The 13,161-nt window shown below is 45.6% G+C and overlaps 1 protein-coding gene and 1 long non-coding RNA gene across 5 annotated transcripts in view; one reads left to right on the top strand and one right to left on the bottom strand.

Moving 5' to 3' along the window:
• The first annotated feature begins 5,741 nt into the window (after positions 1–5,741).
• LOC310766956 lies at positions 5,742–10,398 on the top strand. Its single transcript, XR_014550547.1, has 2 exons — positions 5,742–5,906; positions 9,005–10,398. It is a non-coding gene; the product is annotated as an uncharacterized lncRNA (long non-coding RNA).
• The window catches only part of TECPR2 (tectonin beta-propeller repeat containing 2), a 55,378-nt gene continuing 51,633 nt past the window's right edge, over positions 9,417–13,161 (bottom strand). For all 4 annotated transcript variants that reach the window (XR_014547181.1, XR_014547182.1, XM_083610257.1 and 1 more), the window contains one exon: positions 9,417–11,686. Coding sequence is in view for 2 of the 4 variants with exons in the window: in XM_083610257.1 (XP_083466383.1) it covers positions 11,535–11,686 (152 nt within the window). In the remaining 2 variants the exon portion in view is untranslated. The remainder of the gene's footprint in view (positions 11,687–13,161) is intronic.

Here is a 13,161-nt window from a genome sequence, read left to right as displayed (position 1 = left end):
GACATTTGCATGCGCAAGTGGAAAGAACATGACCAGGATATGTGCTGATGCTCCTCTGTTTGCAGGATCTTCGGAGTGGCACAGATGCTGCACAATGGCCACAGCCTCTCTGTTTACATTGGAAGGGGAAAGAGGAGGTGGAGGGGTGGAAAGGGAGCTTGTGCGATTGTTCCAAGATTCCCCAGATGTTCTGCCTTCTAAAGGCCCTCCAAGGATGCCAAAGGTTTTCTGTAGAAACAGCTGTCATACTCTGGCAAGCCACTTATGTCATACCCACGCTGTAAATTTAAAGCACGTAGCTTCCTCCCTCTCCTCCCCCCCGAATCCTGGGAAGTGTAGTTTGGGTTAAAGGTGCTGGGAATTGTAACTTTGTGAGAGATTAAGAATCCCAGGATTTTGGGGGGGAAAGTAATGTGCTTGAAATGTATTTTATATGTCTGGTTACAGGAAAGCCCTTTTAAGGGACAAAGGAAGTTGATTCAAATAGCCATAGAGGGCTGTCAGCCAGCTATGTTGCCACTAAGCCACACATCACTTTTCCTTCGTTTGGGCAACGGATCAGATCAGCTGGCTGGTCAATACTACCCTGTTCTTTGGAGAAGGAGATGAAAAATATGTACAGAAAATGCGGCATTCCTTTTTCTCGTCTGCCTCTTGTTTCTACATCCTCTTGGCAAGGAATGACCCATCTGTCCCCTTCAATAAGTAACCTGGTTTATTCAGCCATGAAGAAATTCCTCCTTGGCCTCAATACACCATCACAGAAGATACTCAGATGGTGTTGTATTCAAGAAGAGCAAATTGACTGTACACTGGACAACCCAGCCTCCCCTCCCCTCTCTTCCTTTGGCCTCAGAGAAGCCTTGCTGCACACCTGAGTTAGAAATCACCAACCCTGTTTGATGAACCATTTCCATCACCAACACTTCTGCATGCAGAAATCAAGGTTGAGCAGGTAACACAAGCCCGTGTCCCCTGTCAAATGAGAGAGGGGTGGTGGAGGTCCACAGATTGAACAAGAAGTGGGGGGGCTGCACACCACACAGCCAGACTAGGCCCACAGTTCAGACACCACTTTTGAACTTATATTTTGCATGTTTGCAACTTAGATAGTAGTTATAAACCTGCCTTCATTTTGCTACTGTAATTGGCTGGTTCCAGACCTAGATTATGTAAGTAAATACTACTTTTACTTCTTCACAAAACAATGTGTTTGATTGTTGCTTTTAAGGGAGAGAAAAGCTGTTTCTTCAGTTGACACACAACTTGGTTTGGCTTATTGGCAGAGCCACAATCGCTTAAAAATGAAATTCTGAATTTGGACACCCCCTGCCTTCCATATTCATTAGGGACCCCTTCAGACTGGTATTTTAATTTTGCTGCTGTATTCTGCAACCTGTCATTGATGCTGTAATAGTGCAGGATTTATACAGGAGCGTCCACACTGCTTTATTACTACTAGTTCTGCGATGCTCCCTCAGTTTTACCACATTCTTGACGCCTGGAGAGGCACTCTTGCAATATAGTGCAACGAAAACAGGACAAAACAAAACAAACCCCTTGAACATTTAAAGTGATGGGATTTTAGCAGGACATGCACAGACTGGAAACAAAGCAGTAGGTCTGCCCCCAAAACTTTCAGGCAAACACAGTACTGAAAGGATCACCTATAACCACTCATATAACCATCATGAGCACAAGTCACTGTGAACACACAGTAAAAAGGATGTCTTTTGAGGGACCCTAAGACCCTAAGGGTGGCGCTGTGGGTTAAACCACAGAGCCTAGAACTTGCCAATCAGAAGGTCAGCGGTTCGAATCCCCGCGACAGGGTGAGCTCCCATTGCTCAGTCCCTGCTCCTGCCAACCTAGCAGTTCGAAAGCACGTCAAAGTGCAAGTAGATAAATAGGTACCGCTCTGGCGGGAAGGTAAATGGCGTTTCCGTGCGCTGCTCTGGTTTGCCAGAAGCGGTAGTCATGCTGGCCGCATGACCCGGAAGCTGTACGCTGGCTCCCTCGGCCAATAAAGTGAGATGAGCGCCGCAACCCCAGAGTCGGTCACGACTGGACCTAATGGTCAGGGGTCCCTTTACCTTTACCTTTAAGACCTGATATTCCTACCTCTCTCTGTAGAGGCTGAGTTGTACAGACTCAGTACCGGTTTGTTGCATCAGTCACAATCCTTACAGCTAGAGATGCAAATCCAGCTGTTGCACAAGTAACTTTGCCATTTGCATAATGTCTGTGGGTATGCAATAGTCCGGCCCACCCAACTCGGTATCCAGCAAATTGACTCCAGAACAGGACAGGCTGTTTATGCTGCTGCATTGCTTGCTTGCTTGCACAGTCTGAAGGTCTGGAAAGCCTGTTTGTTCTGTTCACCGATTGCACAGACAAAGCTCTCTCTTGCAAGTACAAACATGCAGTCTTAATCAGTCACATACTCCGTAGCCTTCTTTTTCTTTTCTTTTTCTTTCTTTCTTTCTTTCTTTCTTTCTTTCTTTCTTTCTTTCTTTCTTTCTCTCCACCCTCCCTTCTTCGTTTTCTTCTCTTTCTTCTTTGGCATCCTCTCATCGGGATCTTTATTAGGGTCCAGGGACTGAGAGGAGAAAGGAAAGATCCCAGGTGAATGCTGGGAGGGGTTACTCCCTTCTGTGGGTGCTAAGGGTTAAGAACTACCTTTAAGAGAGGGCTCCGTATTCTATTTGTAGCTGTTTTGGTTTATATATATATATATATTTACACTAGTTTCCCATGATTTACTGTATTATTAAAAACTTTATTTAAAAATATTAGAATCATACAGTTGAAAGGGACCTCCAGGGTTCATCCAGTCCAACCCCCTGCCATGCCCAGTACCTGCTGTGCTCTGGCTGGTTTCATGTTCCAGTGAAATTTCTGCCATTAAGAGGCATCACCTGATTACCTCACACTACCAGCATTCATTTGAAAAGTCCAAGACTCTTGCCAGGTATTTCCTTAAAGGAGGTGGAACCCGGGGCCTTCAAGCTGTGACTCCAATAATCCCTGACCATTGGTCATATTGGCTAGGACTTATGGGAGTTGGAGAGCTAGCATCATCTGAAGGATAACAGGTTCACCACCTCTGTCCTTAAGGCATGCCTACAATGATAAGCCTGTTCACATTAATCGGACGGACAATAATAACAATACAGTGGTACCTCTGAATGCGAATGGGATGTGTTCCAGAGCCCCGTTCACATCCAGAGCAGAACGCAACCCGCGTCTGCGCGTGTGTGGGTCGCGATTCGCTGCTTCTGCGCTTGCACAGAACATCATTTTGAGCGTCTGCGCATACGTGAGCAGCAAAACCCGGAAGTAATCCGTTCCGTTACTTCCGGGTCGCCGCAGAACGCAACCTGAAAACGCTCAACCTGAAGCGTCTTTAACCTGAGGTATGACTGTAATAATATTATTTATATCCCGCCCATCTGGCTGGGTTTCCCCAAGCCACTCTGGGCTGCCTCCAACAGAACATTAAAATACAATAGTCTATTAAACATTACAAGCTTCCCTAAACACGGCTGCCTTCAGATGTCTTCTAAAAGTCTGGTAGTTGTTTTGACATCTGGTGGAAGGGCGTTCCACAGGGCGGGTGCCACTACCGAGAAGGCCCTCTGCCTGGTTCCCTGTAACTCAGTGTTGCTGAAAGCAGATGAAATACATTCTGACCATGCTCAGAGGCTCCTTTTCCCGTTATTACAGGGCTGAGTCCTGGCACTGAAAACCAGATGTGGAGCTCTGCTCTGCTGAGCCCTGGCTGAACCTTAGCTCTGGTCTTCTTCCTTATTCAGAATAAATCACACCACAGCTGGAGGCAGCTATGCTCCTGAATACCAGTTGCTGGAAACCGCAGGAGGGGAGAGTTTCTCTTGTGCTCGGATCCTGCTTGCTGGCCACTGTGAGAACAAGATGCTGGACTAGATGGGCCCCTGGCCTGATCCAGCAGCAGGCTGATCTCAATTTCTTAATGCTGCAGTTTGCAAATTTTTTAAAAAGGAATCTGCTCCAGCTGGGTAGTAGGAAGCCACACAACAGCTGCGAGAGATCTTGAGCCTCTGCAATCTGCAGCCCCTTTGTCCTGAAGTTGAAAGACTCCCGGCTCTTTACCTCCCACTTTGGCACACATGTGTTAGAAACAGTTGCCCAGAAACCGGCAAAACCTTGCAGTGTTTCCATGTGCGTGGAGGGATATAAAGCACACGCAGGGAGAGAAAGAAAACATTAAGCACTGGACCCCCTTGGAGTGTGATCTCGCTTCACCGCAAATCAGCTCCACTGGACAGTATGCAGGGGCAGAGAAACCTTTGGGGTGGGGGATGAAATAAAACAATTAAGGTCTTATATATATAAATAATAAATGTTCATGGATTTGCCAGGCAAACACTTACATAAATGTATGGGCCACATGTCTGAGGCAGCACAGGAGGGCAGTCCTGGAGCCATTTTGGCTCCCAAACTGACCAAATGTTCTCTCTGCAAGGTCAAAGGAAAATGGAAAAGCCTCCCCATTGTCTTTCCATTCACAAAACCTGTCTTAAGGGTATATCTGTGTATGAATAGGGTATTTGTCACTATAGACATTCCTCGAGTTGAATATGCTTCATGTTGAGCGCATTCGGGTTGTGCTCCGCGGCAACCCGGAAGTAACAGAGCACGTTACTTCCAGGTTTCACCGCTCACGCATGCGCGGACGGTCAAAATGAGGTCACGCGCATGCACTGATGCGGTGAAACATGACCTGCACATGCACAGACGTGTCTTGTGTTCTGTTCAGGATGCAAACAGGGCTCCGGAACGGATCCCGTTCACATCCCGAGGTACCACTGTACAAAAGACTAGCCAGGCTCCCCAGGGTATCCAATCAAGTAAGCATTAACAGGTAACCTGCTAGACAGGAGATAAACAACGACAGGAGATAAACAACGCGCTCAGATTTCTGCTGTAGACCGCCCTTTCTGTGATGTAGGTATGATGTGTCTGGGGGGTGGTCTTGAGCTACACCCCTTCTGTGATGTATGTATGATGTTTCTGGGGGTGGTCTTGGACTCCAGGGCGGGCAATTTAAAATGTCGATATAAGGGCGGGCACACCTGGGTTCTGGGTCCTCCTCCTTTCCTGCATGTGAGGGGAGCACCCTGTTGCAACAGTTCAATAAAGATCAGGCTTACAAGCTGCTTTGCTTCTCAATATTCTCTGGTTGGCCTCTGTTCTTTTCTCCAACTGATGGAGAACCTACAAAGGACTCTATAAGGGCTCTTATGTCCCCCATATGGGAATAAGGGCAGATTTTCGTTTATTACAAGGATGACTCAAGGCCCTGCTTCCTTCTGCTGCTGAAGGGGGTTCTCTTATAATGGGAGGAGGTCTCTCAGCCACAGGGCGAACGGACTCTCCTCCCAAGGGATGCTGATTTTGCAAGTTTACTGGTAGATCAGCCAGATCCCAATTTGGGAAACTGGCATTGCAAAGGAGAGGGCCATAGCTCTGTGGTATCTGCTTTGCATGAAGGAGGTCCCAGCTTGAATCCCCAGCATCTCCAATTTGGGCTTGGAAAAGACTCCTGCCTGAAACCTAGGACAGCTGCTGCTGCCAGTCAGTGCATGCAATGCTGAGCTAGATCAGGGGTCAGCAAACTTACCGCCGGTGTCTCCAGCACCGATCGCATGGTAGGCCGGAGGGCGGGGGAGCACGTTCCCATACACGTGCCCACACGCTATTTCCAGCACACTTCCAGGTCAGAGGAGCACTGGAAATAGCTTGTGCGCATGTGCATGGGCCTCCTACGACCCGGATGTGCACCAGAAATAACGCTTGCACATGCGCAGAAGCTATTTCCAGTGCTCCTCCAACCCAGAAGTGGGCAGCCGCGCCGTGCTGTGCCGGTAAGAACAGGCGGTGGCAGCGGGAGACAGGGGTTGCCGCGGGCCGGATAAATGAGTCCCTCAGGCCTTATCCGGCCTGCGGGCCTTAGTTTGGGGACAGCTGAGCTAATTGGTCCAGTGGTCTGACTTAATATACCATATTTTTCGCTCTATAAGACGCACCAGACCACAAGACGCACCTAGTTTTTGGAGGAGGAAAACAAGAAAAAAAATATTCTGAATCTCAGAAGCCAGAACAGCAAGAGGGATCGCTGTGCAGTGAAAGCAGCAATCCCTCTTGCTGTTCTGGCTTCTGGGATAGCTGCGCAGCCTGCATTCGCTCCATAAGACACACACACATTTCCCCTTACTTTTTAGGAGGGAGTCTTATAGAGCAAAAAATACGATATATAAATTAACAAATAAGCATAACAAATGACAGGGCAAAATGAAAATGTAAAACATTTTAAGAGAAATATGACACATGCTGCTTTGTAAGGCAGAATTGTAAGACTATAATGTTTCAAAGATAGCATATTCAATTTGTTCTGCAGCCAGTGGAATTATAGAGTCGGGAGGTACATCAGAGCTAATCTGATGAAATCCCCTTTTCCAGTAGAACTACTGGAGTATATCATACAGCCGGAGAAATCTGAGAAGGCATAAATCAGCAATTTTGGAGGCAGGAAGAGCCTGCTTTGAGCTGTGCCAAGATGAGCAGCCCATCTTGGCACCATAATTCAATTGGTATGAGAGATGAAAGGCAAAATTGCATGTGCAGTCCTTGATCTACAAGTTAACATAGGCAGAGCCTTATGGGGAAAAAATGAATGAGGGAGGTAGGTGAAGTCATCTATCATACCAACCATTGCAATTCTGTGTCAAGTGCTGCTGTGACGTCACAAGACTATTCCATGTACTATGTAGAAATAGTAGATGCTTGAATCCACTACAGTGGTACCTCAGGTTAAGAACTTAATTCGTTCCGGAGGTCCGTTCTTAACCTGAAACTGTTCTTAACCTGAAGCACCACTTTAGCTAATGGGGCCTCCCGCTGCCGCCGCGCAATTTCTGTTCTCATCCTGAAGCAAAGTTCTTAACCCAAGGTACTATTTCTGGGTTAGAGGAGTCTGTAACCTGAAGCATCTGTAACCTGAGGTACCACTGTGCTGGATAACACTATAACACTGGATAACACTATAACACTGGATAACACTGAAGAAGTGTGCATGCACACGAAAGCTCATACCAAGAACTAACTTAGTTGGTCTTTAAGGTGCTACTGGAAGGAAAAAAAATTTTTTTTTGTTTGGACTATAGACTGCAGTTGAGGCCTCATTATTTTAAAGACTTGTCTTAATTTATGCCTCGGCCCTGTTTACCTGAAGGAACATCTCCACCCCCATCGTTCAGCCCGGACACTGAAGTCCAGCTCCGAGGGCCTTCTCTGAGGGCCTACCAAACTTTTAGAAGACATCTAAACGCAGCCTGTTTAGGGAAGCTCTTAATGTTTAATAGGTTATTGTATTTTAGTGTTTTGTTGGAAGCCACCCAGAGTGGCTGGGGAAACCCAGTCAGATGGTCGGGGTATAAATAATTATTATTATTATTATTATTATTATTATTATTATTATTATTATTATTATTATTATTATTATTATCTGGCGGTTCCCTCATTGCAAGAAGTGAGGTTCCAGGGACCTTCTTGGTAGTCGCACCCCACCCTGTGGAACACCCTCCGATCAGATGTCCAAGAGATAAAGAACTACATGACTTTTAGAAGACATCTGAAAGCAGCCCTGTTTAAGGAAGTTTTTAATGGTTGATGTTTTATTGCGTTTTTAATATTTTGTTGGGACCCGCTCAGAGTGGCTGGGGAAACCCAGTCAGATGGGAGGCATATAAATATAAATATAATAGTAGTAGTATTTGTAGTAGTAGTAATGCTGTGAGATGCCTTGGGTCTGTGGGAGAAAGGCAGGATACAAAAGAAAGAAAGAAAGAAAGAAAGAAAGAAAGAAAGAAAGAAAGAAAGAAAAAGAGTGCTCATTTACTTATCTAGGAAATCTAGATATTCAAAAGAAAATTTCCCCAAGAAAACAGAACAACTTTTCTTTTGTCCCCAGAAGTGACAGCAAGGATCTACCACACATATTATATTTAAACGTCTGTGACTAAAAGCTTGTTTTTCACGAGTTTATTTGGAATGCGATACATGACTGGGAATCGTTTTAAGCCATTATTAATTCACTTCATAGTTATAGTAACAACAGCGTTTGCCTCATTAGACATTAATGCGCCTGCCATTATTAAGCAGTGCCTGTACGAGATCAAGTATATTTCCAGGCACTAAATTGCCATTTCGCATGCTCAGTCCTGCTGCCAAACTCTGCCTTCTTCCTTTGTAACACTGCGGAAATCCACTCTTTCCCGACTGTCCTCTGCTCTTCGAGATCTCTATACACGCATGAACAAATAACGCTAGTGTAATGGAATACTTAGGGTTATTTGGTCATCTATACACCTTGATTACAGTTAGCAACGTCGATATACAAAGACGGTCACGAGATAGGAGAATGCGCAGAAATGTTCTCTGCTTGGCAAGGGATCAAATTGCCATGCTTCCTTTTCTTCAGTTACCTCCTAATATTTTGCATCAGGGAAAGGAATTTATTTACCGTATTTTCCCATGTATAAGACTAGGTTTCCCCCCTAAAAAATAATGTGCAAAATTTGCAGGTGTCTTATACACAGATAGATCTTCCCCCATTTTCTTAAATTGGAGCCCCCCCAAATAGGGGGCGTCTTATACATGGGGGCGTCTTATAGACGGAAAAATACGGTATTACATTTGTACCAAATGCAGCTCAAGGTGGTGTGCATGATTCCCCTTCCTCTCCATTCTACTTTCACAACAACCCTGTGAGGTGGGCTAGGCTGAGAGGCAGTAACTGGCCTGCGGTCACCCAGCAAGCTTCATGGCCAAGTGGGGAATCAAACCCTGATCTCCCAGGTCTTAGATCAGCGCACTAACCACTACACCACCTCAGGCTAATCTTACTTAAGCAGAGACCCCTGCAGCTCCCACTACTCCAAAGATGCATGTCTTGTCTTTTCAGACACATGGCTTCAAGAGCTGTAGATACAGGAGAGTCCCATGTACCAGGGATGGGGAACCAGTGGCCTTCCATTGTTTGGACTCCCAGCTCCCATCATCCCTGAGCTTTGGCCACACCGGCTGAGACCGATGGGAGCCGCAGTCCAGCAACATTTGGAGAGCTGCATGTTCCCTGCACCACCATGCAAGAGTGACTGCGTGTTTGCAGTGCACCAGGACAGAATTTTTGGTGTATGCTCAGCTTGAATGGTCCATGCGGTCGCATTTAAATTATTCCAGGCTTTGCAGAAGAAAACTGAATCTTGGGTGAGTTGTTACTCTATTTCAGCTCACATTGCAGTTTGTGTTTTGGTTTAGTGGTGTTAAGTTGCCCCACGAAAGCCGTATTTAAAAATAAATAAATCCAAGCATTATTTTTTTAAGAAAAAGGATAGTTTATTGCACTTATCTGAAAGCACAATGGGGGAAAAAACCACATGCACAGGTGTACAGAAATGAAACTAAAGATGGTAAACATTTCAGACTGTTGGATGAAACATAATTAAAAAAAAAACTTATTGGCTTAAAAGGGTTGTAAACACCAGCTAATATTAATGAACAAAGCAAGGTGCCCTATTACAGAGAATACAAACTAGCAAGCCAAGCTGTTATCATGAGGTCTTTTTTTAATTAAAAAAGTATAATATTTCAGTATTGTAACATGAACATCTGATTCTTGACCAGGAAGAGTGCAAAACAGCCCCGTTTCCACCCTCCAGAAGTTCCCGACTTCAGAGAAATGTCTTGGATGCCTTTAGACATCTCGCTTGCCGATGAAGCTCCCCAAACGGACCATCTAGTGACCTGGGTGAACCTCGGCAGCTGAGTTGGTTACGATCCAGTGGCAGACTATAAAAAGAAACTCCGAGGCCGGCTCCATATATAGACGAGGAAGGGATCGAGCAAAACAGATCAGGTCTCAGAGGGAAACAAATATGACCTGCTAGTCACCCTAAACTGAAAGGGAAGAAGCGTAACACTCATTATGCAAGCGCTTGTTGCAAAACAGGTATCTGCCGTGACCAAATGTTAAGTTCTTGATATGCAGAGGTGCTGTGTTCTTGGTTTGCAGTGGTTTCTCCCCAGAAAATCTACCACAGGGCAGTTTAAGGAGGAAACAGGCGTGGCACTTGACCTGGGCATTGGGTTCCCAAAGCTTCTCCACACGTGCCCCCCCCTCCCCCAGTCCCTGCTGTTAAGTTGGCTCATCCACAGGTTCATTAGCAGCTGCTTAAAAAACCCCAAGGGTGCTTCTGTTCCTCAAATAAACATATCCTTAAAACTATAAGGGAAGGCTTTCCCATCCAAGCCACTGGAATCAAGCTCTTTCCTAGAGTTTTGGGTTGGTTTGTTTTTTTTAACTCTTCATGAAATATACCGTATTTTCCCATGTATAAGACTAGGTTTCCCCCCTAAAAAATAATGTCAAAAATTGGGGGCGTCTTATACACAGATACATCTCCCCCCATTTTCTTAAATCTGAGTCCCCCCAAATAGGGGGCGTCTTATACATGGAGGAGTCTTATAGACGGAAAAATACGGTAAATTGCAGTGATTCGTAAATTATCAAGCACTTCTGCTGTAAACATCTCAAGTATAAGACATTGCAATATATAGCTAATATAGCTTTTTTTAAAAAGGACCATTCTGAAGACAAAACCTAACCAATACCAGAGACTCTCTCGTGAGATGCAATTTCTTTATTTTCATTTTGTTTCGTGATACAAAAGTGGAAATTCAGAGTTTCCTCTAGTTATAGTTCAGTCAGGCCAAGCATGGATCTCAATGGGCACCCACAGCCCACCCCCTTCATATTACAAGCTTGACTTTCAATGTTCTGCCTAATTCTCTCATGGGTATCTATGAAACAAAAGCCATTAGTGTCCTGGTTTTAGGCATAAGAGGAGCCAATGTCTGCACAAAGCCTGGGATGAACCCAACCTTTTCAGCAAGGTATGAAATTAGTAACCGCAGAGTGAAGGTTCAGTGGAACCCTGGAAGTTACAACGAAAATGGTCCCAAGAGTTTTTCACCTCAATTGCCAAACTGTGCCTTGCTAAGTTGACTTTCTACTGAGAAAGGTTCTCTCGTTCTGAAATGTAACCGTCTTCCACATTGCACCCATTTCCCCCTGTGCGGTGTAAAAGTACAAGGACATTAAAAAATGCATTTCTGCTGTTCAGCCTATGTAACAGACGTCCTCCCCAATGTCGCACAGATATTAATTTGCATGCTAGAGCAACATTTGTTTTGCTGCTAACGAGGTTAAATCGATAAGTATTTTTAAACGGTACAGCTACGGCAAAGACTTCTTAAAGCCACGTTGCCCATCTCGCCCGAGAGATACAGAAACAAGACACCTCACTACACAGTTTGGGGGATATTCGACAAAGTCAGTGTTTTATATCAAAGTGCTAATTGTTGCCAGACGCTGGCCCAACACTCCCACGTGCATGTCCATGCTGTTTTAGCGCTCCAGGTCTTCGGGGGCCTCATATTACCTCCCATTCGTCTTCGTCTGAGTGGAACGACATGGAAGCGTCGCTGTGCTTCTGCAACGTGTGAGAATGGCGGAAGGTCTTAGTGAGGCGCTGAAGGAGGCAGCCTGAAGGACCGACAGCCCACAGTTCATCTAGAGGAGTAGCTGAGGAAGAAAAAATTTGCCAGGTTCAATTTTAGCAGGCCAGCAGACAGGCTGTTAGCTAAGGAGTCCATCCCATCCTGTACTACAACTCCCAGAAGCATTGCCTGTTTTGCATTGCTGTGTCTCCTGTGCTAAAGATCCCGTTTGAAGCCTAACAGGTTCAACAGTTCAGCTGAAGGCAGGATGGGGTGGGGAGTTGTTTGACAGTATCGCTGCAACTGTTCCTACTTAAATGCCACACGGAGGAAGGGCCAAAACAGACCTGATTAAACTGCCCACAAGTGCGCCTACCACCTGATTTTTAATCCCGTATGTGTGGCAAGCACACCTATGAAAGCAGTGCCCAAAGGGACGTTAGATGCATCACCACTGATGAGCCGGGTGCCCGGCGCTTGGTCAATTCCTTTCCACCTACTCTCTAGTATAAGTAGTATAAGTATGCCCCACGGAGAGCCTCAAGGTCCATAAATAGTGGTCCCGGGCCCTAAGGAAGTTAGATTGGCTTCAACCAGAGCCAGGGCCTTTTCAATTCTGGCTCCGGCCTGGTGGAACGCTCTGCCTCATGAGACCAGGGCCCTGCAGGATCTGATTTCTTTCCGCAGGGCCTGTAAGACAGAGTTGTTCCGCCTGGCCTTTGGCTTGGAGCCAATTTGATTCCCTCCCTCTCTTTCTTTCTTCTTTTCCTTCTCCTCCTGCGATGAGGCTACATTTTAATATTTTAATGTTTCAATATTTTAATGTTGTCTTTTAATTTTGTTTTTAAGTTGTAATCATTCAACTTGTTTTTATTATTGCTTGTAAGCCGCCCTGAGGCCGGCCTTGGCTGGGGAGGGCAGGGTATAAATAAAAATTATTATTATTACTATTATTATTATTAGTAAGCTCTCCGCAAGGCTTTCTGTGGAAACCCTGTACAGTTGTACCTTGGAAGTCAAATGGAATCCATTCCGGAAGTCCATTCGTCTTCCAAAACGTTCGGAAACCAAAGCGCAGCTTCCAATTGGCTGACGGAAGCCCTGTCAGATGTTCGGCTTCCAAAAATAGTTCGCAAACCGGAACAGTCACTTCTGGGTTTGCGGCGTTCAGGAGCCAAAATGTTCGAGAACTAAGCTGTTCGAAAACCAAGGTATGACTGTATTCATCCAATGTTCTCTTTAAGAAGAGGACATTCAACACTTTGAAAACAACAACATAGAATTGCAGAGTTGGAAGGAAGGACCCTGAGGGTCATCTACGCCAACCCCCTGCAATGAAGGAATCTTTTGCCCAACATGGGGCTTGAACCCATAACCCTGAGATGAAGAGTTGCATGCTCCACCCACTGAGTGATCCAGCTATTAATTATGCTCCTGCTCAGACCAGCATGCTTCATGTTTCAAGTACAGTGGACGCTCGGGTTGCGAACGTGATCCATGCGGGAGGCACGTTCACAACCCACAGCGTTCACAACCTGCAGCGCCGCGTCTGCGCATGCG

The sequence above is a fragment of the Podarcis filfolensis genome (assembly GCF_964270895.1).
Source record: "Podarcis filfolensis genome assembly, chromosome: 1".
NCBI lineage: Eukaryota > Metazoa > Chordata > Lepidosauria > Squamata > Lacertidae > Podarcis > Podarcis filfolensis.
Note: the sequence above shows the minus strand (reverse complement) of the source record. Positions and strands in the feature narration are given on the sequence as shown.